This window comes from Mustela nivalis, assembly GCF_964662115.1.
Source record: "Mustela nivalis genome assembly, chromosome: 13".
Taxonomy (NCBI): domain Eukaryota; kingdom Metazoa; phylum Chordata; class Mammalia; order Carnivora; family Mustelidae; genus Mustela; species Mustela nivalis.
The window spans coordinates 83862889-83886421 of NC_139032.1; the positions used below are offsets into that span (position 1 = coordinate 83862889).

Below are 23533 nucleotides of genomic sequence, written 5' to 3' on the forward strand. Positions count from 1 at the left end.
CTGGCCCAGACTTAGAAATCTGTTTACAATGATTTCATTCACATTCTGGTAGCTTCCCTCATGTGGGTCACAAGCTGAAACTGTGGCATGCTAATAGAATCACTAATGTGGCACCTCATGTCTTCTGTTTAGAGGCCCCGGATCTAAAGCAGGAGGAGCGTCTACAAGAGCTGGAGAGCTGCTCTGGACTAGGTAGCACGTCTGATGATACAGATGTCAGGGAGGTCAGTTCCCGCCCCAGCACACCAGGCCTCAGTGTTGTGTCGGGTATGTCTGTCTTGTTTTAAGGAATAAGGATTGCAAGGTGTGTTCCCACCTCTCCATTTATAAAATTGATAACAAAGAGATATGTTTTATTTAAGAGTTGAGGAATATTCCAGGAAACAGAATTATTTCCATGGAACCTTAAATCTCTGAGAACTTAATGTGTGGCTTTATAGAGCCTGTTGAAGTAATTGGCAAACAGTCTGTGTGTGTTCCCTAATTCTGTTCTTGGTGGCCTCTGCTACTGTATTTAGATACCACCTGATACTTGTGATTGTGTTGTACAAATCAAGGTAAGCATATGTAGGCAGTTGTACAATAAAGGATCTGATACCAAACATCTTGCACGTATAGCACTGGGACATAAAAATTTTGAGAATATTTATATTTCTCCAAACTTCATATACTTTTCATGTGGTTATTTTGTTCTTCTTGCTGTTTATTTTTTACTTTATTTATTTATTTAAAGGCATAAGTGCAACCTCTGAGGATATTCCCAATAAGATTGAAGACCTGAGATCCGAGTGCAGCTCTGATTTTGGTGGTAAAGATTCTGTCACTAGTCCAGACATGGATGAAGTAACTCATGGTAAGAAGGGGAAAGGAGAATGACTTTAAAATGATCACATTCAGGGCACCTGGGTGGCTCAGTGGGTTAAGCCGCTGCCTTCGGCTCAGGTAATGATCTCGGGGTCCCGGGATTGAGTCCCGCATTGGGCTCTCTACTCAGCAGAGAGCCTGCTTCCTCCTCTCTCTCTCTCTCTCTCTCTCTGCCTGCCTCTCTGCCTACTTGTGATTTCTCTCTGTCAAATAAATAAATAAAATCTTAAAAAAAAAAATGATCACATTCAAATTGGCAGTCTTATAATTTTGCTGTGATAATATCAGTTGGTAGAGCACTTTGGGGTGTGTAATTTGGCAGTACGTATGTAAGGCCTTGAAAATTCATAAACCAGGGGTGCCTGGTGGCTCAGTTGGTTAAGCATCCAACTCTTGGTCTCAGCTCAGGTCTTGATCTAGGGTCGTGAGTTCAGGCCCTAAAAGAAAGGAAATTCACAAACTAAATTTGGTTCAGTTAGCCTACTTTAGGAATAGTCATCAGGAAACAGTTCTGTGTATGCAGAAGGTCTTATGTTCTTTGTAGCATTTACATTGATGTTCTTCATAGCTTCCCTATTGGCAGAAAATGAGAAACAACCTAAGGATTGAAAAATAGAATTGCTGAGTGAATTTTGATGTACCCACTTATAATTTATGTGACTGTTTTGTGGATATATTTTTTTAAATCCTTTAAAGCATATTAAATAACTTGAAACTCTAGAAATGCTAGAACATAGTATCTCTTGGGAAATCTATCCTGAAGAATTTCATATGTAATACAATAAAACACTAAAAAACCTATCAGGGGTGCTTGGTGGCTTAGTCGCTAAGTGTCTGCCTTCGGCTCAGGTCATGATCCCAGGGTCCTGGGATGGAGCCCCACATTGGGTTCCCTGCTCAGCAGGAAGCCTGCTTCTCCCTGTTTCCCACTCCTCCTGCTTGTGTTTCTTCTCTTGCTGTGTCTATCAAATGAATAAATAAAATCTTTTTAAAAAATTAAAAAATAGATTAAAGACCTATCATAGAGAAAGCACAGGAAAGAAATACCAGAATGCTGGCAGTGGTTTTATGTGTTGAGTTTTAGATACTTTTTCTTTCTCATAAAAAATGGGTTTTGTTTTGTTTTTTAAAGATTTTATATTTATTTGACAGAAAGAGATCACAAGTACACAGAGGGGCAGGCAGAGAGAGAGGAAGCAGGCTCCCCAAGGAGCAGAGAGCCTGATGTGGGGCTCGATCCCAGGACCCTGGGATCATGACCTGAGCCGCAGGCAGAAGCTTTAACCCACTGAGCCACCCAGGCGTCCCACAAAACTTTTTTCATAGTAGTAAAAGGTTATTTTCCTTTTCATTGTATTGACATTTGCACTGATGGGGCACAAGCAGAGGTGGGTAGATTGGCCGGGGCAGGCCTGAGCATGAAGCAGAGCGAACAGTCACTATATTCTCTCCCAGCTAAAAAAGAAAGTTTTACGTACGAGTATTTTTCATGAAGCAATAAAAATTATTTAATCACATATGAACCCTGAGTACACATCTGTTTAAAATTCTGGAGAAATCGGAAATAGTCCTAATGCATTTCTTTTTTTTTTTTTTTTTAGATTTTGTTTTTATTTATTTGACAGAGAACACAAGTAGGCAGAGAGGGGGAAGCAGGCTTCCCACTGAGCAGAGAGTCCAATGGAGGGCTCGATCCCAGGACCCTGGGATCATGACCCGAGCCGAAGGCAGAGGCTTTAACCCACTGAGCCACCCAGGTGCCCCCTCCTAATGCATTTCTGCTGCAGTCTGAAATGCGAAGTATCTCAAGGAGAAACACTTAGATGCTTATTGGAGCTGTGAGCTTAACTAGCTGTTTCTTCTCTTGTTTGTCTTTCACGACACACCATTTTATTTGAAAGAAGGACTGACAAACTGTAGTTACTCATATTTGGGTATTTGGCAGGCATTTCTTGAAAATTAAACAAGGGAGCCTATCACTTCAAGGAAAACAACTGGCAGAGTTTGTTGCCAGTGATAAAATTCAGGCTTTCAGATAAAAATGACAATTGTAGAAAATTTGTATTCGCCTTCATGAGCTTGACAGCTTACTGATATTTAAAGACTTTTCTGATGAGACTGGTGTTTTTTTTTCTGATGAGAATATAATTTTTTGATATTATATATTGAAGTGTGTCAACATGTGAAGATCTACGTATCTAATTGAATCAGTAGTTTCCAGGTGATCAATATATGATGTTATAGAAATCATTTAGAGTAGAAGACAGACCAATTAATTTTAATGTAACAGAGTAAAAGTTCATTGATTTGGTTTCTGATTCCTAATTGTAGCTAACCTTAAAATACTAATCAGGATTCGGTGTTGTATCATAGAAGAATGTGCACGGTTATCTGAGAAGGCTATTAAAATATCTTCCCTTTTCTAACTACATATCTGTGTAAGGCCAGCTTCATATACTTCAGTCAAAATACGTATTGCAAGTGGGCACCTGGGTGGCTCAGTGGGTTAAGCCTCTGCCTTCGGCTCAGGTCATGATCTCAGGGTTCTGGAATTGAGCCCCCTATTGGTCTCTCTGCTCAGCAGGGAGCCTGCTTCCTCCTCTCTCTCTGCCTGCTTCTCTGCCTACTTGTGATCTCTATCTGTCAAATAAATAAATAAAATCTTAAAAAAGAAAAAAAAAGAATTTCAAAATCTACAACTTTTTATTTATACTCCTAGGTATATGTGCTGCCGAAGCGAGCACATATACTCCTTCTAGGTAATATTGCCATTATTATTATTATTATTGTTAAAGATTTTGTTTATTTGAGAGTGAGAAAGAGAGAGCACAAGCAGGAGGAGTGACAAGAGGGCAAAGCAGTTTTGACTCGGGGCTCAATCCTAGGACCCAGGGATTATGACCTGAGCCAAAGGCAGACGCTTCATTGACTGAGCCACCCAGGCACCCCTGCCCTTATTATTATTATTATTATTTTTTGTCCTTATCTTTATAGGTGGAAAGAAGGTGAGCCTCAGGGCAGCTGTGACATTCTGAAAATTTTGATGATCTGCGTATTTTGGCTCTGCTGTTTGCATTAACTATAATACAATTTGGCCATTAAAACTGATTAACATGCAATGCTAGACCACTTACGTGTCATTAAAATCCATGTGTGTAGGTAAAAACATACCATGAATTTGAAGTTATCAGAATATGATATTTATTAGATTCTCTTTTTTTCTGACATGCCCCTCAAGTTCTGTTGATCAGAAAAGGGAAATCGGGGGGAGCCCCTGGGTCACTCAGTTGAGATTCCGACTCTTGATTTCAGCCCACATTGTGATCACAGGGTCGTGAGATCGAGCCCTGCATGGGGCTTGCACTGGGTATGGAGTCTGCCAGGGATTCTCTCCCTCTCTCTCCCCCTCTACCCCTTCCCCACTGTGTGCTCTCTCTCTCAAATAATAAATCTTAAATGAAAAAAAAAGAAAGGAAAACTGAAAACGCTAGAACCTTTATCACTATGTAGAAACTCTTACTGAGTGATGAGTTCTGATTTGGTCTTACAGTTTGCCTATTTATTTTAGGCGCCCACCAGCTGACCTCTCCTCCTTCCCAGTCTGAGTCTGTACTTGCCATGTTTGATCCACTGTCTTCACATGAAGGTAAACTAGTCAAAAGAGCTTTTTGACTCCTAATCCTCTTGTTGATGCCTTTGTTGAATCAGTTGTATCTCAGTTGCAAACTTCTTTTCCCCTGTGTTCTAGGAGCTTCTGCTGTGGTAAGGCCAAAGGTTCATTATGCCAGGCCGTCGCATCCACCACCAGATCCCCCAATCCTGGAAGGAGCTGTGGGAGGAAATGAGGCCAGGTTGCCGAACTTTGGTTCCCATATGTTAACTGCAGCAGAAATGGAGGCATTCAAGCAAAGGCATTCTTACCCAGAGAGATTAGTTCGCAGCAGGAGCTCTGATATAGTGTCATCTGTCCGGCGACCCATGAGTGACCCCAGCTGGAACCGTCGTCCAGGGAATGAAGAGCGAGAACTCCCTCCAGCCGCAGCCATTGGTGCTACTTCTTTGGTGGCTGCACCTCACTCATCATCTTCATCCCCGAGTAAGGACTCCTCAAGAGGAGAGGTACGGGACACAGCCCATCTAGAAGAATTTTGCTGGTTGTGGTCAGCTTTAATGTTCTATCTGCCAGGTTCTCTTGATATGTTAGATTAACACGGTATATATAAATCTCAGAGTAAGGATGAACAGCGGTCATGATTTAAAAGATGATCTGTCAGTCTAGTTTGTCCCCAACGGTAACCCATGGGAAACCTATACTATTTTGGTTTTGTAATGCATTTTGCATTTTTTTGACACTTTGAACTTTTCTCCAAGCAATTTTGTATATAATTTCATTTAAACCTCACAGTTTCCAAGATGAGAAATTAAATGATTTGTCTGAGGTCACTTGATAGGCTAGTAAAGGAACTATGGTCTCACTTCTTTGATGTGTGATTTTTTTTTAAGATTTTATTTATTTATTTGACAGAGATCACAAGTAGGCAGAGAGGCAGGCATGCAGAGAGAGAGGGGGAAGCAGGCTCCCCACCAAGCAGAGAGCCCGATGTGGGGCTCAGTCCCATGACCCTGAGATCATGACCCGAGCCGAATGCAGAGGCCCAATCCACTGAGCCACCCAGGCACCCCTGATTTTTTTTTTTTTTTTTTTAAGATTTTATTTATTTATTCGACAGAGATAGCGTAAGTAGGCGGAACGGCAGGCAGAGGGAGGGGGAGGAGTTGGTTCTTCGCTGAGCAGGAAGCCTGATGTGGGACTTCCCAGGACCTGGGGTCATGACCTGCGCCGAAGGCAGATGCTTAACCAACTGAGCCACCCAGGCGCCCCAGAATGTGATTTTAATAACTCACTCTAATTGGAGATCAAAACATGAACTGTGAAATTGTCTGCATCTGGGTTTGAGTCCCAGCTCTGCGACAGGCAGGCTAGAGAACTTTGGGGCAGATAGGGAGATAGCTTTTTTAGCCCCTTATTTCACGTCTATAAAAGGACTTAATAGTATTATTTATCTCCTAAGGCTATTGTGAGGTTTAAATGAAATAACATGTATCCTCAGCATTCGGTATTTGGCACACAGTCCATACTCAGTTTTGTTATTACTACTACTGTCATCTCTGCTACCCCTCCAGACTTCATGTGATTGAGCTTACTCCTTTCAGAAGTGTTTATTGAGCGCCTACTCTGTGCTAGGCTCTGTGTTAAGGTTTTGGTTTACTTGCGATTTGGTTTAATGTGATAGTACCTACCCTCAAGCAGATCAAAGTCTGGTGCCTAAAAGGTATACTTCCATGTTTCAGAAGTTTCCTGTACAGCAATAAGAACAGTTTTTCTTTTAAGACAAGCAAGAGTGGTTTTTGATTTTCACAGACAAACTGAAATCCTTTCCCTAGTAATTTATCCTTCTGTCCAACTCCAAATAAAGCATCAAACTTTTTCTACAGACTGAAGAACGCAAAGATAGCGATGATGAGAAATCAGACAGGAACAGACCTTGGTGGAGAAAACGTTTTGTTTCTGCCATGCCTAAAGGTAATTTTATAAAATATTAGAGTCATATGAGCAACGAGAAGCAAAGCCCCCAAATCTCTTCCAGAGAGCCAGCATGTCACCTCATCTGTGAGGTTTGCTGGGCCTAAGTTTGTAGCCATTTTGAGAGCATAGAAAATGGTTTCACTCAGGTGAATGCTAAAGGCAGACCTTTAGAAATGATAGTTCTTGTTCTTTGCAGGAAGTGGTAGTGGCTTCATAAATGGAAATCAGGCAGGTCATGGTTGTTTAAATATTATATGCCATTAAGAGTAAACGTGGGACTTTTGACTAATTGCTAATGATTACTGCAGGAAAAAGGGATGCTATTGGTAATTAAACATTGAAAATTCATCCTTTACATTCCTGGAGTAAACAACTTTTTGTGTTCATTGAGAATGTTTTTATTTTGAATATTAGTAAGTGTTTATTTTGGAAGGCAGTTGTATAAAATTGTTTGCTTTGGGGGCGGGGGTCGGTGAATAGCCTGGCATTGTAGCAGTAGATACTGAGATTTGAGTTGGCAAAAGCATCTCTTCTGCAAGGAGAGATCATCTAGGAGCGAGGCTGGGGACTACTCCCGCAGGCCTCTTCTCGGCACCGTGGCGCTCGGGAGCTGAGGGGCACTGCTTTCAGCTGCACTCAAGCCCCCTTGATGAGAGATTGAGGCTCGGAGCTTTGAATGTGGTGTTTTCCAGCAGAGGTGAAGAGGCAGTGGTTTTGACTGAGTCCCAACAGATTCGAATTAAATCATTGTTCCTATGGCCCGTGACCCCAGAGCAGATCCTGAGAGCTTCTTTAAGAACCTTCAGTGCTGTTTTAAGAATGGTTATCCGTTGACACTCAGGATTTCTTAGCTTTTAAACTTTCACCTTCCTTTCACTTAGAAATGTTGGCACACCAGTTAATACTCCAAAATGACTGCTGTCTTCCAAGTAGTGCAGTATGTTATGTGTCACGCTACTGACTTTATTTAATTTCCAGCTCCTATACCATTTAGAAAGAAAGAAAAACAAGAAAAAGACAAAGATGATGTGGGGCCTGACAGATTCTCAACACTCACAGGTTTGTAGACCGTGGACTTCCTGGCTCCTTCATTCCCAGAGCACATATTTCATAGCACTGTTTCTTGGGCGCCGTAAGCGCTGCCTTTTTAGAAGAGTGTGTCTGTGTGTGTGCAGTGGTGGGTGTGTTCTTCATAGCTCTGTGGCTTCCCGGTGGTGGCCTCAGGGAACCTCCGTGTGCTCTTCCTGCAGACTGCCACCGCCATCCTCATCCTCATTATCATAACTTCTGTTTCTGATGAGGCCCCCGCTGCTGAGCCTCTAGACATACCCTACAACTCGAAGTCCCAGTGGGACCATGCCACATGGGGCCTCTTAGGGAAGAGTGGTGATGGTTTTAGTGCGATGCATGCCCTGTCTTTGGATCATTGGTCAGATAGCTTTCTCTCACATTCGTCATAGAATTCTAAATTTATTTCCTTCTGTAGTTCTTGATTATTCAGGATCACAGTGAAATTTCATTCTACCTAATCATTTCCTTTTTTTTGTGATAAAGTGTTCAAACAGTACCATAAATTTATATACTTCACTAATTTTTTATGGCTTGAATCATTTTAACATTGCTATCTGACCCAAGGAAGACACAGCTAGGGATTGGGTTCTTACCTTACTCAGCATTTGTGTTTTTGCAGCTTCTGTTTGGCACATTATGAATGAGTAGCCTTATAGGAATGAATTTGAGAAGTAGTGTTAGTGACCCCACCTCGAGTTGGATAGCTTTGTACTGTTTCCGATGGCTGGAGAGCATCTAGACTGGAAATTAATTTCTCACCTCTTTTTTTCTTATCTTGATTTTCAACTATGTTATCCTACTACATTAAAATGAAGATTTTTATTAAAAAATGGTATAGGTTTCCAAAGAACATCCTCCTCAAATAGCTCAGCATAGTACAGGTAGAATCCCATTTTAATGCATATTATTCTGGTATCTGGTTGCATGTATTTGGATATATTGCCATGGTCTCTAGCATACATCCCTGCTTTGTCTGGTGCCGTGACTCTCCTGGAATGAAGGGTGGTAAGGAGCTGTGTCCAGGCCAGCATTCCCTGCTGAGAGCCGTCAAGCCTATCTTACTCAGTCAGCAAATACTTGTTGAACATCTGACTCATGCCAGGCACTGTGCTAAGTGTTGTGGTTATTCAGTCAAATCACGTGACCCCTCTTCTTCAGGAGCCTACGGTCTGATTGAAAAGAGTTGGAAACATATACCACATTCCTAGTGTTTATGAGCTCACCAGTGTTTATGGAGTGAAAACTCTTAAGGAAATCTCGTGTTTTTTAAATGTTAAATTAATAACTGGGGAAGTTATAAATTAATTTTTTGCTTGCGTCTTTGGGCAAACGTTTTTCTTGGTTCTTGGTGCCTAATCTAGGAGCTAAGGAGAGTAAGTTTTTTTCATAAGGTATTTATCTCATTTTCTTTGTGTTTGATTCAGGCAATTTAGCTTCCATACTAGTGCAGAAATTTCTGCCCAGTCTTAATTAATGACTTGTTGGAGATTATCATTAAATCAACTTTTAAGTGATATGAAGGGAAATTTCTTAACAGTCTGTCCATAATGCAGTTACCCTATCCTTTTTTTCATGTTCTTTCCCAATCTTTCCATATCAGTACATGGCTTTTTCATGATTGAATCAGAGTATTGTGTAATTTTATATTCTTCTTTTACTAAATATTAGTTCATAAACCCTCTCCAGTTTCTAGTAGACATGGTTGGTTTTAATAATCTGTATTGGCTCACAAATAACCTGTCATATGATTTGATAACATTGTGAATGTTTTCTTGCCTTTGGATACTTGAATTGTATCCAGTTTTTTTATGATGAAAATATTGCTCACAGCTTCATATATATAGCATATTTTGTTTTCATTACTTTTCTGGGATAAAATTATTAATGACTTAGAAATAAAGGTTATAAGCAACGTTATGGCATTCCCTATGGTTAGCCAAATTTTATTGTTCCTTTTTCAGAACGCTCAGCAGCACTCAAAACCAATAGCAAAAAAGTACTTCCCCTCCAAAGAAAGATTTTCTAATGATAGAAAAATTTTATCGGTTTACATTTTAAAGATCGGATTTTATTAGGATTCTCTTCTCATGCATTCTAATACCATTACAGCAGAAAGATTAAATTAGTTTGGAAATCCTCTCTCTCTACAGTTGACTGCAGTTTTACAGAGACATGGATACTAAATTTTTTTTCCCCCATGGAAACAGAAGAGCCCATGAGCACACTGCTGAACCTCTCTGTACCTGCTTTCCTCGTCCATAAATAGAGGTGGTTACAATACCTCCCTGTAGGGTCGTTGTGATGATTAATTGAGATTGTACATATAAGGTGCTTAGCACAGTTCCTGGCACGTGGTAAGTGCTCAATAAGTGCTCAGTAAATGTTAGCTGCCATTATTTTTAGCTGCTATTCACACACACACACAAACACACACACACACACACAGACACAAAATCTAGTGGTTGTTTTTTTTTTTTATGTGTTTTTAGACTTTCTGAAAAATGGGATTCTATCAGCATGTGGACACTTGTGGTTACCTTCTTGGTCTACATCTCCCTGAGGAGTTTGCGTTTCACTACAGAACTTGATTTTGTCCCATAGATCTGTAGCAGCTCTTTGCCTTGATGGCTCTTAACATCTTAGACTCCAGGGACATATTTTGAGGTACCGATTTTGCTGACAGGATAATGGTCCTGACAGTAAACAGTGCTACATCTGTGATGGTGGTAAACTTTTTCTCCGTGTACCCTGGATACAATTCCAGCACTTTCCAGCGGTGGCTAGATTCTCTCGGAGTGCCTCTCACACCATCGCACGCACAAAAGTGCGCTCTGCTAGCAGGTGCAGTGCCACCATGAGATTCAGTAAGACAGAGTACTGATATCCAGAGCTCTAAATGTGGTGTAGAAAGAGAGTCATGCAGGAAGAATGGAGGAAGGCATTTAAAAAAAAATAATTGCTATTTAAAAGGGTTTAATTCTAAATTCGGTACTTCCCCCTCCTTTAGCATGGAGATGTCTGCATACATGAATCTGCATATAAAGATGCACTGTTGGAAGTTCTGTCAGCATGAACTGATAATAACAGTAGCTTGAGCGGAAGCGCTTTAGAAACCCATCACCCATGTAGTCTGCGCTGAGCTTCCCGACACTGTCATGCAGAATTTTGGCAATGATGAGAAGGTGGAGCTAATCCTCCCAGTTCCGTGCTTGGGCAAGCCCTGAGACCGCGAAGCGGGATGAGCAGGCAGCTGCATGGTGCCTCTTAACACCGAGATATGTGCTCTTTTTTAAGTCTTACCTCCTAATCCGCCTTTGGGATTATGCTACTGGTGTCGTACTAACATCAGAATTGCTACAAACCAAGGGGAGCTGATTCTCTCACTCTCCTTTCCCTGCAGATGATCCCAGCCCTAGACTCAGTGCGCAAGCTCAGGTCGCTGAGGATATTCTGGACAAATACAGGAATGCCATTAAGCGAACCAGCCCCAGTGAAGGAGCAATGGCGAGCTATGAAAGTACAGGTGATCATCATGATAAAGATTTGAATACCGTTGACCCTGAAGTGGGCGGTGTGGGGGTGAGTGGGTAGGGGCACCAACCTCCCACATAGTTAGACTTTTGACTCCCCCAAAACTTAACAACTGATAGCCTGTTGTTGACTGGCAGCCTTAACAACATGAACAGTCAGTTAAGACGTATTTTGCATGTTATATGTTACTATATACTGTGTTCTTACAGTGAAGTAAGCTGGAGAAAGGACAACGTTGTTAAAGTCATAAGAGAAAAAGACATTGACTATACTGCATGTTTTTATTGGAAAAAAGAAAATTCCACATAGGAGTGCCTGGTTTGTTCAATCAGAGGAGCAAATGATTCTTGACCTTGGGATTGTGAGTTCAAGCCCCACGTTGAATGTAGAAAATACTTAAAAAAAAAAAAAAAAGAAAGAAAGAAAGAAAACAGTGTATAAGTGGACTCACACATTTCAAACCTGTGTTTCCCGGTCAAGTGTTCTACCTTTGGTATCACAATGAGAAGTGTTCGGAATAAGTAGCTTTTTGACTACTTTGAATAGCTGTCAGAAAAATACAGTATAATCCCTAAAATAAAGAGGGAAGAGAAGTATATAAAAGCATAAATTGCATACTACACATGTTTCTTTAAAAAAAAATTTTTTTTTTTTAAATTTATTTGACAGAGATTGAGAGAGGGAGAGAGAGAGATCACAAGCAGGCAGAGAGGGGGGGTGAAGCAGGCTCCCTACCGAGCAGAGAGCTCGATGCAGGCCTCGATCCCATCCAAGACCTGAGCTGAAGGCAGAGGCTTAACCCACTGAGCCACCCAGGTGCCCTGCACGTGTTTCTGCTTTTGTGTGCGCACGACTGTCCCTGGGAGAATCTGGCTGGTAATGTGAGTTGGCTTCAGGGAGAATTTAAAGGGAGCATAAAGGGCAGCCAGAGTAGAGGTGAATTTCCCATACATCTTATTTTGAAAAGTTTCAAAGGACAGAGAGTTGACTAGTACAGTGAAGATCCGTATTCCCTCTACCTGGGACTTTATCAGTTGTTAACGTTTGGCTGCATTTTCTCTATATTTTTTCCCGGAAGCATTTGAAATGGTCTCCTAATAAAGATAGTTGTCCCACGTAAGCACAGTATCTTTATTATAGTAATGAATTTTTATTCCTTTTGATTTTATACACGAGTGTATTCTCTAAATTGGTTAATTAAAAACATAGAAACAGCTGTGGGAACCACAGGTCTGTTGTGGCTGCATTTGTGAGTCGGTCCCAGCTCATCGTTTAGGTGGTGGGAACAGCCCTAGTAAAGAGCTCGGGGGAGCTGAGGGCAGGGTTTACCTCGGCCTCCAGGTAGCCGAGGGCTGTACAGCAGGCCACTTTCTCCTGGGGCAGGATTCCAGGTCTGTAACACAAGGTGGTTACGTAAGATGATTTGTGAGGCCCCTCTTCGTTCTGTGGTGCGGCAGTTCTGATTAAAGCATTATCGGTTAAGTCACAGACTTTCATCGCCTTGGGTTAAGATTGGTAGAGAAGGTAAAAGTCATTCTCTTTGTGACACCTGCCCTCGTGATCTACTGTCAGCTGTTTTAAGCGAGCTTGCTTGCTTGCTTTTTTTGAAGAACTCTGACTGTAAAGCACAGTGCTAATTTATGGTCGAGTAGCTCTGAACACCTCGTGTGAGACTCTTCCCGGTTAACCTGCTTCTGTCCTCTCTTGGGGGGTGGGTTTGTGCAGAGGTCATGGGCGACGGTGAGAGCGCCCATGACTCTCCTCGAGAGGAGACGCTGCAGAACATCTCCGCCGACGACCTCCCGGACTCCGCGAGCCAGGCGGCCCACCCCCAGGATTCTGCTTTCTCGTACAGGTATTTCTTTGACAGGATTTTGAATTTGAGGCTCTGGGCTTTTCATCACCACTGCAGTCACTTCAAGTCAGATGATTCATTAGGCCACCGGGTGACTGTCTAGAGCAGAGAGATAAGGACGGAATGCTGTGTCCGGAAGAGACTGCTGCACTCTGGATGCCGTGTAGCAAAGGCTTTAATTCAGGGCTGAAAAAACAATCTCCTCATGTGCCCTCAGGGGTCATGTCAGTGATTTAAATGACACAAGTGGCCGTCCCTTTGCCCACACCAAGAAATGCTGGGGGAGACTGGACGGATGGCAGGGTCAGCTGCCGTGGCAGATGGTCGAGCGGTAGGAAGGGCTCTTGTCAGGCTTGTCTGCGGCAGGATCAGCCTTTCTCAAGAGATGTGATGGAGGGCCTTCTTGGTGTGGGTGAGGAGATGGCTCTGGGGACTTCTGTGGCCCCTGCAGACCGTGGCATAAGGCCCCCTTTGCATTCTCCTCATAGTGCCCTCATAGAGATGCAGTGTGTGTTACAGGGTCCAGAGGATTTGCTGTTTGACTGATTGTGGTGACTTGACAGAATGAGCCTTGAGCCTTGCCAGGGCCTTGCTCCTTGGGTCACCAGAAAGCCTCTTCCTTTAAGTGAGGAGTCCGTAAATAAAAAAGTATCTGTTATTTATGACTTCTTGAAACACTTGAGTCCTGAGATAGCATATTAATTTATATGGTAAGTGTTCATAAAGTGTGACCGTTCTCTGCATAAAGAAATTAACATACTTTTGGGGCACCTGGGTGGCTCATTCGGTTGGGTGGCTGTTTTCGGCTTGGGTCGTGATCCTCCTTCCTGGGATCGCGCCCTGCTTGTGCTCTCTCTTTCAAATAAACAATCTTTAAAAAAAGAAGAAGAAGAAGAAATTAATGTACTTTTGACTCATTCTTCAGAGACGCAAAAAAGAAACTGAGACTTGCTCTTTGCTCTGCGGATTCTGTTGCTTTCCCAGTGCTCACCCATTCAACAAGGAACGGTTTACCGGACCATACAGACCCAGAGGGTAGGTTTTTCCTGTATTTATGGGTTGAACCATGTGAGACTGCCTGTATTCAACCTATGTAAGCTAAGTAGCAGTTCCATGTGGTTCCATTAGTATATTTGTATTAGCATCAGGTAAAGGCACTTTGATTCCTGATGCTTCATTAAAGTGAGGGGCAGGGCTGCTTAGTTCCACTGATCCCTGGTAGAGCGGAACGGACATCCCAGAGGCTAAGGGCTGGCGTGCAGTGGAAGTTGTCGGCAATAACAATTCTCTCTCTCATTTTTTGTTTAGACAATGAAATTGTATGCTTCTTAAAAGTTCAAATAGCTGAAGCAATTAATTTACAAGATAAGAACTTAATGGCTCAACTTCAAGAAACAATGCGTTGCGTGTGCCGCTTTGATAACAGAACTTGCAGAAAACTGCTGGCCTCTATCGCTGAGGACTACAGGTAACTACCCCAGCCTCCTGCACCTGTGACCCGGTGGCAAGGATCTTCTTCCCTGTCTTTATTTCACAAGTGAATCTAGGCTTACGGCAGCATCCTGGGCTGTATTTACCTGGGTGTAGATTTCCGAGGAACATATTTGGTTATTTATCTGGAGATGTAGTTGTGAATGAGCAGCTCTCACAAAGAAGTGCACTTTCCTTCAGCTTTGCACAGAAGCAGTGTTTGCAGAGGTGAGGCCAGGAGAACTAGGGTATCCTGCTCCTTTTCTGGGGGGTGACCAGAAAAACTACTTCCCTGGAGCAGGAAAGCAAGTGTAGCCTAAAAATTGCTGCCTCCTGTTTGCTGCCTGCCCTTTGCCAACACTTCAGGAGAAGAACGTCAGTGAGATTCTTAGGGGACGATGAGGCCCCCAGGCTGAGGGGATGGGTGCTCTAGTGATCGCTACAATTAGAGTATAAGCAAATTATTGATGATACGCTTAATGATCTAGTGGCATATTAACCTGTATTTTGTTGTTTTAGTCTTCTGTAGCAATCAGTTTCCTGTGAAGTGTGAGGTCCTGCCAGCAGGGAGACCATGGGCCAGTATGAAACAGATCAAGGATGCCAGGAGACTTAGTAACATGTCGTGAGTTAGGCAGCCAAGCGTCTAAGCCCGTAGCTGTTCTTCTTCACCAACATGCAGAATGGCTCCGTTCCTTGAGCTGGCAGCACGACTAGCCCTTAAGACCGCTGTCTGCAGCCTGATGTGGCTAATGCATAAAACCAAAGTCCGTGAGGTCATATTCTTTCTTTAAGAAAAATTAGGACTCTTTGTCTCTAAGAAAGTGTGCACTGTATGTATGTGATGTCCTGCAAAGCCCCTTTCCTTTTAGGAAAAGGGCGCCCTATATTGCTTATCTCACTCGCTGTCGGCAAGGACTGCAGACCACACAGGCCCACCTGGAAAGGCTACTTCAGCGGGTGTTGCGGGACAAAGAGGTGGCCAATCGTTACTTCACCACTGTCTGTGTGAGGTTGCTGCTTGAGAGCAAAGAAAAGAAGATCAGGGAATTCATTCACGGTAACCGAAGACCTTTAGATTAAGCATCTTTTCAGCCATGTGTTAGTGGGGAAATTCGAAAATGTTTGTATTGCTGGTTTGAGTAGTTGCATGTCTAAGAGTAGTCCCTTAAATTCCCAGATGTTTTATGGATTCTTAATCATCTTGATGTGGAACCAGTAAATTTAATTTTTACCGTGGATCGAATACCTGTAGTTTATACGAAATTGGGAAAATTGGTTAAGGTTTTGGATCCACAAAATTCTTCTCATATTTAAATATAAAGCGTATCATTAAAGTTTTTTAAATTTTTATTTTTTAACATTTATACTTAAAATACCGTTATAATTAATGTATGGTGTCATATTAGCTTTAGGTATATCGTATAGTGATTCAGCAATTCTATACATTAGTCCAAGTATGTCATTTTTATAACAAGCCCTTTGCTGTTCTACTTTTGCATTTCATATTTCTTAACCTTTCTCACAATTTTAATGATTTGGCCATATATTCTTCTAAAGTAAACCGTTTCTAGATACTTTTGGCTTTAAGAGAATAGTATCTGCATAGCTAGTTATTAAAATGATTTCTGTAATTTCCTTTTAAAAATTATCCAGATAGTGTATTTAAAAAATTATTATTTTGCATTGGAGACTTTCAGCAACTCACAGCAGCTGATGATAAAACTGCTCAGGTAGAAGATTTTCTGCAGTTCCTCTATGGTGCGATGGCCCAGGACGTCATATGGCAGAACGCGAGCGAGGAGCAGCTTCAGGACGCCCAGCTGGCCATCGAGCGCAGTGTGATGAATCGGATTTTCAAGCTTGCTTTCTACCCTAACCAGGACGGTGACATACTGCGTGACCAGTGAGCACTCCCATGTTTACTGCGTCCCCGTTGATCACATAGGGGTACATCAGCCAGTCCCTTGTTTGACACAAGCTGTGCTGAGACTTAGTATGTGACAATGAAGGCAGCACGTGTTACCGTTTTTCACCTGTCTGATCCCAAGAGCAGAAGGAAGGATAACGCTCTGTTCAGGGCAGTGGGCATGAGGCCTGCGGGCGTGTCAGTTGCGGGGGCCTGTTTGGGCGGCGGGAACTGTCCGCTGCTCTTCCCCACCAGCGGCGCTCACCTCCTTCCTCTTCCCTCGGGTCTTGACTGCAGCACCTCCTCCCTGACCTTTCCGACCCGGTCCCTTCCCTGGCAGGGCTCTCCTGGGCCTGTGTCCCTGTCGTTAGCACTTGCCTCAGTTGTGCTTGTACATTTGGTAGCGTCCGTCGGGCCTCCTCAGCGTGGCACCACTGACATTTGGGGCCAGATAATCCTTTATGTGGGAGGCGGCCATGTGCCTTGTGGGGTGCTTAGCAGTGTCCCCGGTCTGTGCACACCAGGTGCCAGTAGTACCCTCTGGCTGTGAGAACCAGGATGTCTCCAGACACCGCCAGATGTCCCCCGGGGGCGGGGGGGCGCCGAACCACCGCCTGCTCGATTGCTGCTGTGTGCGGTTGTGTGGCGAGCGTCCTCCGGCGCCGCGGCATCATCGGCTGGTGAGAGCAGGAGTGTCCCGCTCACAGTCACTGCGCTCTCCCCTCGGCGAGCACAGCGCCTGACTTCTGTATGCTCGATGCCTATTTATTAGGAATGAAAAGCTCTACGTTTAAATATAAAAAAATATCTGGAAATGTATGGTTCTCAATAAAGCTGATTTTAAAAAATAATTCTAAAAAAAAGTCCTGAGAAGAAATACCTGGAGTGGTAACGGGAATTATATTTTGGATAATGAGACTGGGGATGATTTCGTATTTTCCATTTTCCCTTTTTTGCATTTTTCTGGAGCACTGCTGTACCCTCTTTCTGCCCCCAGCAAAGTGTCTCCTGTGCCCCTCCCACCCGGCTTCCCCCCCCCCCCCCACCCCGCAGTAACACTGGCTTACTGTGCCAGGGACTCTCAAGGGGTCCACGTGATAAGACCTTGGGGTGACTCATGAGTGGTTTATAGATGGTTTCTTTCATGGAAATGCTAAGATCTTGCATGTATGTTCTGTGAATGCGTTAGGATTGTTCCAGTCCGCCTCTCCCACTGGTTCATGCTCTCAGAGGTACAGCCAAGCTTCTGTATTTAATTCACCAACTGGGACCTGTTTTCTCTCCAGAGACCAGTTTTGGGCTTCCAGAATGGAATGAAGAGTTAGGGACATTCACACTGTATTTACTGCAAAGAGGAGCTTTGAAGCGGATTACTTGTATGCTCTCCTCCACAGCACTTCTGCACGTTTTATAGAGCGGACAGTGAACACAGTGTTTTGGAAAGAACAGTAGAAACCAAGAAAACTGGGTTTAGCCCCTGCTCCTAACCCCTGTGTGACTTTGGGCAAACCCTTCACCATTTTAAGCCCAATTATTTTCATCTATGAAATGAGAGAGAGTTTGAGTGTTCTCAAAAGCCCCTTCTCTCTCTCATCTTCTGTGATCTTCGGTTTTTGGCTTTTGATCCCTCTGCTTCCTCGTGCTTTGTACTGATTAGTGTGTCCCGGTGCCTTCTGGGCTGGGCCTCCTCTCCTCTGTCCCCTGGAATGCTGTCCTTGGCTGGGAAGGAAGAACTTCCCTCTTCTTGTCCCCCCACAGCTTCCTTAGCATTTCTAAGCAGAGCCGAAGTGTGAATCTTTTTTTTGACAAGACGGAATACTTACAGCTAAGAGATACTCTCCGCTGTAATTGTGATCTCTTATCTTGAAGCAAGTCTAAATGTTTTAAATGTTTTGAGAAAAAAAAATCAGTTATGACTCTGTGTGCCTTATTATGTGAAATATGTATTTACATCTGTGTTTTGGGGGTTTGCAGGGTTCTTCATGAACATATTCAGAGACTGTCTAAAGTAGTGACTGCAAATCACAGAGCTCTTCAGATACCAGAGGTAATGTAGGTGCATACGGCCTGGGCGGTGCTGGTAGTTGGTCCATATACCCTATGCGTGGAAACAGTGTAGTAAATTACAAAACACAGTTTGCATTAGATGTAATTCTAACTGTAAAGTTCTCAAAGGTCTAGGATTAAAATTGTCTGGCATGGAACGACATGTCAGTGAGGAGATGAGGAGGCGGAGGCCGCGCGGAGGGCCCCGAAGCCACTTGGCCTCCCGCCACAGTGCTCCCCACGGATGTGTTTTGTTTGTTTGTTTGTTGTAGAGAGAGCATGATGGAGGGGTCTGAAGGAGAGAGAGAATCTTTTTTTTTCTTTTTTTATTTTTTTTTTTTTAAGATTTTATTATTTATTTGACAGACAAAGATCACAAGTAGGCAGAGAGAGAGGAGGAAGCAGGCTCCCCGCTGAGCAGAAAGCCTGATGCGGGGCTCGGTCCCAGGACCCTGAATTGTGACCTGAGCCTAAGGCAGAGGCTTAACGCACTAAGCCACCCAGGCGCCCCAAGAGAGAGAATCTTACACAGGCTCCAGACTCGGGTCTTGATCTCACAACCCTGACGTCATGATCTGACCCAGAATATGAGTCAGACACTTAAAACCAACGGAGCCCCTCAGGCGCCCCCTCCATGGATGATTCTGTAGTCCTGTTTCTGCTGAAAAGTCCCATTTGAATAAGGGATCTGGTGATACTCCACAGAGTGTGACAACTATTATTCCAGGGGAAGAAGTTAAATCTGAATGTGATGTCAAAATTACCTTGTAGTGTCATCCAATTTTTACAAAATAATAGGGAAATTTCAGGTATTTGAGCTTTCTGGTTGTTTTGTTAAAATCTCCATTAATGAAATATTGATTAGCCTGAGTTTTTAAATTATTTTTTGATTTTTTTGAGTCTGTTATTTTTAGAGCTATTGCAACAATGTGCAAATTTTTAAATTTTTTTCTTTCAGAAGTAGCTTGTTAGGCTTTTAGAATCAGCTACTATGTGTAGAGAATTTCCATTCTACTTAGGAATTATTTGAAATTTTTTGAATTCTGGATTTGGTGTTATTGTATGTCCTTTCTTCCATTAATGGATATCTGGGTTACTTTATTTGAAAATGCAAAGCAGATTATTTAAAAGTTTAGAAGTTAAGCTTTAATCTCGGTGGGAGAGGAAGGAGCAGCAGTCTGGCATTACTGAAGAAAGGAAAAGGCACCAAGCTTGTCCTTCTGCTTCCTGGCACCCAGGTTGCCATAGTGGCTTCCTGTGGTTGCTGTTGGATTCACGATCTGCCTGTCTGTCTCTGGTCTCACTTAGGTTTATCTTCGGGAAGCCCCTTGGCCATCTGCACAGTCGGAAATCAGGACAATAAGTGCTTATAAGACCCCCCGGGACAAAGTGCAGTGTATCCTGCGCATGTGCTCCACCATCATGAACCTCCTGAGTCTGGCCAACGAGGACTCTGTCCCTGGAGCAGATGACTTCGTGCCTGTTTTGGTATTTGTGTTGATAAAGGTGGGCCCCTCGCTGTTATTAATGAGAAGAGTTTATTTGGCATTTCTGAGCAGGCTGGTGCAGGGCTCCCCCCACTCCAGGGACCTCGGCTCTTCCAGTCCCAAGCTCTGTGTTACCCAGAAAGAAAGAGTCTCGTGTGAGGTTTTGTTCTGTCCAGAAGTTACGGTTTTCAGAAGAAAGAATAGGAGGACCAGATTGCTAGATGAACGTTTCCAGCTGTTAGGTGCCTGAGGTTCTTGGTTGGGGCTTGGTTGTAATTACTGAGCGAATGAAGGAAGGAAGAATGAGGGCTCTTGTTTTATAATTGTGTCATATTATTTTAAAACATACTGACATCTCTCTCTTTTTTTTAAAGATTTATTTATTTGCAGTGTCGGGGGGCATGAGTGGGGAGCAGCTGAGGGCGAGGATCTCAAGTAGACTCTGCACCGAGCACAGAGCCTGACATGGGGCTTGATCACACAGCCCTGCGATCATGACCTGACCCAAAATTAAGAGTTGGACACTCAACTGATGGAGCCGCCCAGGCTCCCCCTATTTGTGGTACTTCTGCAATCCGAACTCTTAGCTCAGGCAGCAACCCCCGGGGGCCGTGTGCACTCAGCCTTCGTAACTCCAGCTCTGGCCTCGCTCTTGTCTCCTCCACGTGGGGCGCGTTAGTTCGGTGCAGGGCCCCTTGGACGTGTTCTGAGGCACAGGCCTTGCCTTCTCCCAGCCACTTAAAACACCCATGTCCGTTCTTTTCACAGGAAGACAGTGAAAAAGTGAGAGATGTTCTGTGTTACCTCTGGCAACAGAGGGTATATTATCTTTTTAGTTTTTTTCTTTCTTGGCTGATTCTATACAGACTTAGAAGTCACTTGGCATATAGTATTTTTTTCCTTATCTAACATTTTGGAATCCTGGGATGTTGAGTAAGTCTGCTGGGATTAGTTCAGCCTCCTTCGGGACCAGTAAGCTTCAGTGACTTACAAGGTTGGAAAGCTCTAGATAGCCCAGCTGGCATTTGAACCTGAGTTACCTTTCTAGTATTCCAGTGTTGCCCTTAGTGGCTAGGTGTTTCATCACTTCCAAAGAAGAATTTGGGGATCATTTTCAAAAAGGACTGGCATCTCTTTCACAGAAAAACATTTGAAGATGTTCACTTAGATGATTTTTGCAGAGCTATACATCTTGAGTATTTGACTCTCTCATTTTTCACTTCTCTAGGCAAATCCGCCCTGCTTGCTCTCCACTGTCCAGTATATCAGTAGTTTTTACGCCAGCTGTCTGTCTGGAGAGGAATCCTATTGGTGGATGCAGTTCACAGCAGCAGTGGAATTCATTAAAACTATCGATGACCGAAAGTGACCAAGACCAAGGCCCACCAAGGCCTCAGACTGTTAGGCGGGCAAACAGATCTCTTAGAAAATGTACCAGCTGCTTTGAAGGCTGAAGATTGTTTTTGTATAATATTGTACAGCATTCAGACATTTTAAAACAGATCTTTACTAAACAGATTAATGAGCTAACAAGCAGGTTCTCTTTTCTTTGGGCTCTTTTCCTTTCTGTTGCACATTTGGTTATTTTCTTGTCCCAAGTAGAGAATTAGTACTGCAAAAAGGGACCACATTTTTCAGGTATTTTGAAATATTAAAAAACAGAACAAAATCTAGAAAATTCCTAGATCTCCATTCATGGATACCCATTCTTTCCTTTTATTTAAAAAAAATAAAAAGAACAGTACACCTCTTTTTAGATGCTGTCTAATCTTATATGCATCTAATGGAAAGAAGATACCAGTTGCACTGAGAATTATAATGGTGGTGACATTAGTGGCATTATCTATAAATACACTCACCGAGATGAAAAGCTAAGAAGGAAATGTAAATATAATATATATTTATATTTGATGTAATATGGACATCTTCAGATTCTAATAAACAAGGAGTATTGCTGATAGTAGGCTGTGATGTACCCTCTTGTGAAATGGTTTCCTGGACAAAGTTTAAGCTGAGCTTAAAAGCAGCAAACAAATACACAGAAATATTTATTAAAGTGGAAAACAGTTTCTTGAACTTCCTAGGTGTGGAGTTTGATGCACAAGACTGCCTCTGATGAGGGTACACTCACTTAGACATTCCTCACCACGGACGTCTTTGAGCGCACAGGAGGAAGGATGTAGACCCTTTAATCGCCACGCATTGCGTACGAAGGAACAGTAGACACCTAACAGGTTACTGTGGTACTTCTTATCTGAAATACTAGATACAGTGTAGAAACCCCAAACTGAACTCCTTTCAAACCTTTAATTGTAATATATTTTTGATGATGATTCACATTGAATGACAGACCAGGAATTCAGTGAATGTCATTTTTTAAAAAACTGATTTGTATTGTCTGCTCTAGTGATACAGGTTTTACTAGTGATAAACTATTTTAACCAACCATATTATTCTTATGGAAAAAAGTCTATTTTGGCAGGTTTCTGTGCCTTTTATTTCCCTCTTCTGAACAAAAGTCTATGTTTCTGTATTTTGGTTTGATTGTATATTGATAATCAGGAATGGGTTTTGGTGTCTGAGAAATTGGCCATGGAGGCACACCAAAGCTTCAAGCACAAGTCCTGTACATAAGTCACGACTGACTGGTTTCACTTTGTACATTTCCTAAACATGGGGAGCTGCTTTTATAACACACCTGGTCCTATACTTTGAGTCCCTTGTTGCGGGCAGCCTTTCGAGGCATTTTTAAGGGAACTGTGACAGACAGCCTTGAGCAGATGAATACAGAGGCTGTCTACTTCTCTCCAAGACCTCTGTGTTTAATTGTGCCTAAAGAAGCCAGATTTTCTTTATGCCTCCACCTCTTCTCATTCATTTATTTAAAAATACCAAAATAACAAGTTGCATAGGAGTGTGGGATGTGGTTTCTGCCCTCTAGAGAGAGATCAGAATTCAACTAGTACTACAGAATGCCCTTTGGAATGTTAGGCCAAGCACTCTGTGTGGACTGTCAAACTTGCCTAGGCATTAGATTGTCAAATCCTATCCTAACTACTTTATGAAACAAACAAACAGTCTGACACAATTTCTAAGACCTAGGGGGAGTCCATTTACTTCAGCATTTGATTCAATAAATGTTAAGTTGATAGAAGACTTGGAATAGATGAAATGCATTATTGTGGGATTTCCTAGAGATTTTTTTTTTCTCCACATGGTTGCTACATCTCTGCTGTGTTATCACTATGGAAATAAATGTGAAGCTGTGGATGTGGCACAGGGCTCTTTTCTGGGGAGGAGAAGGCGGTGAGTTGGGTGTCTGGTTGCGCTGGAGGCAAGAGGTAAGAGCCAAGCGGTGCCGGAACCAGTGGTGAGGGTAGAAGCCCATAGACCTGGTGCCAGACGATACCTCAGACAGGCAGGGGTTTGGGTCTCGCCTCAGGTGCTGGCCGGGCAGCGCAGCCCCGCTGTTTAAGGGGCAGTGACGTTTCCCTCTGGAACCCCCATGGGGAGCACGGACAAACCAGCATTCCCCGCTGCCGGTGTGATGGGGCATGACTAACCCCAGTGTTGTCTCTGAGTAGAGGAATTGGTAATGGCCTGGCCGTGGTAGGGCCTGGGACAGGCAGTGATTTGATTTCGCTCCTTCAGGAATGAAGAACAGTAGCTCTTTGGTTCTTATGACACTTCCTCCCAGGACCTGTATGAAGGAT

The 23533-nt window shown here is 43.0% G+C and overlaps 1 protein-coding gene across 14 annotated transcripts in view; it reads left to right on the top strand.

Moving 5' to 3' along the window:
• Positions 1-23088, top strand: part of GAPVD1 (GTPase activating protein and VPS9 domains 1) — an 86330-nt gene extending 63242 nt beyond the window's left edge. For 5 of the 14 annotated variants that reach the window (XM_082695459.1, XM_082695462.1, XM_082695458.1 and 2 more), the window contains 14 exons: positions 133-267; positions 734-853; positions 4433-4510; positions 4613-4983; positions 6361-6448; positions 10923-11045; positions 12779-12908; positions 13834-13943; positions 14217-14376; positions 15251-15438; positions 16071-16284; positions 18262-18334; positions 19642-19839; positions 21049-23088. In XM_082695459.1, coding sequence (XP_082551585.1) covers positions 133-267; positions 734-853; positions 4433-4510; positions 4613-4983; positions 6361-6448; positions 10923-11045; positions 12779-12908; positions 13834-13943; positions 14217-14376; positions 15251-15438; positions 16071-16284; positions 18262-18334; positions 19642-19839; positions 21049-21189 — 2129 coding nt within the window. In that variant the 3' untranslated portion in view covers positions 21190-23088. Of the gene's footprint in view, positions 1-132; positions 268-733; positions 854-4432; positions 4511-4612; positions 4984-6360; positions 6449-7429; positions 7511-10922; positions 11046-12778; positions 12909-13833; positions 13944-14216; positions 14377-15250; positions 15439-16070; positions 16285-18261; positions 18335-19641; positions 19840-21048 lie in introns of those variants that run through there. The other 9 variants (XM_082695454.1, XM_082695456.1, XM_082695455.1 and 6 more) reach the window with 4 other exon arrangements.
• The last annotated feature ends 445 nt before the right edge of the window (positions 23089-23533 follow it).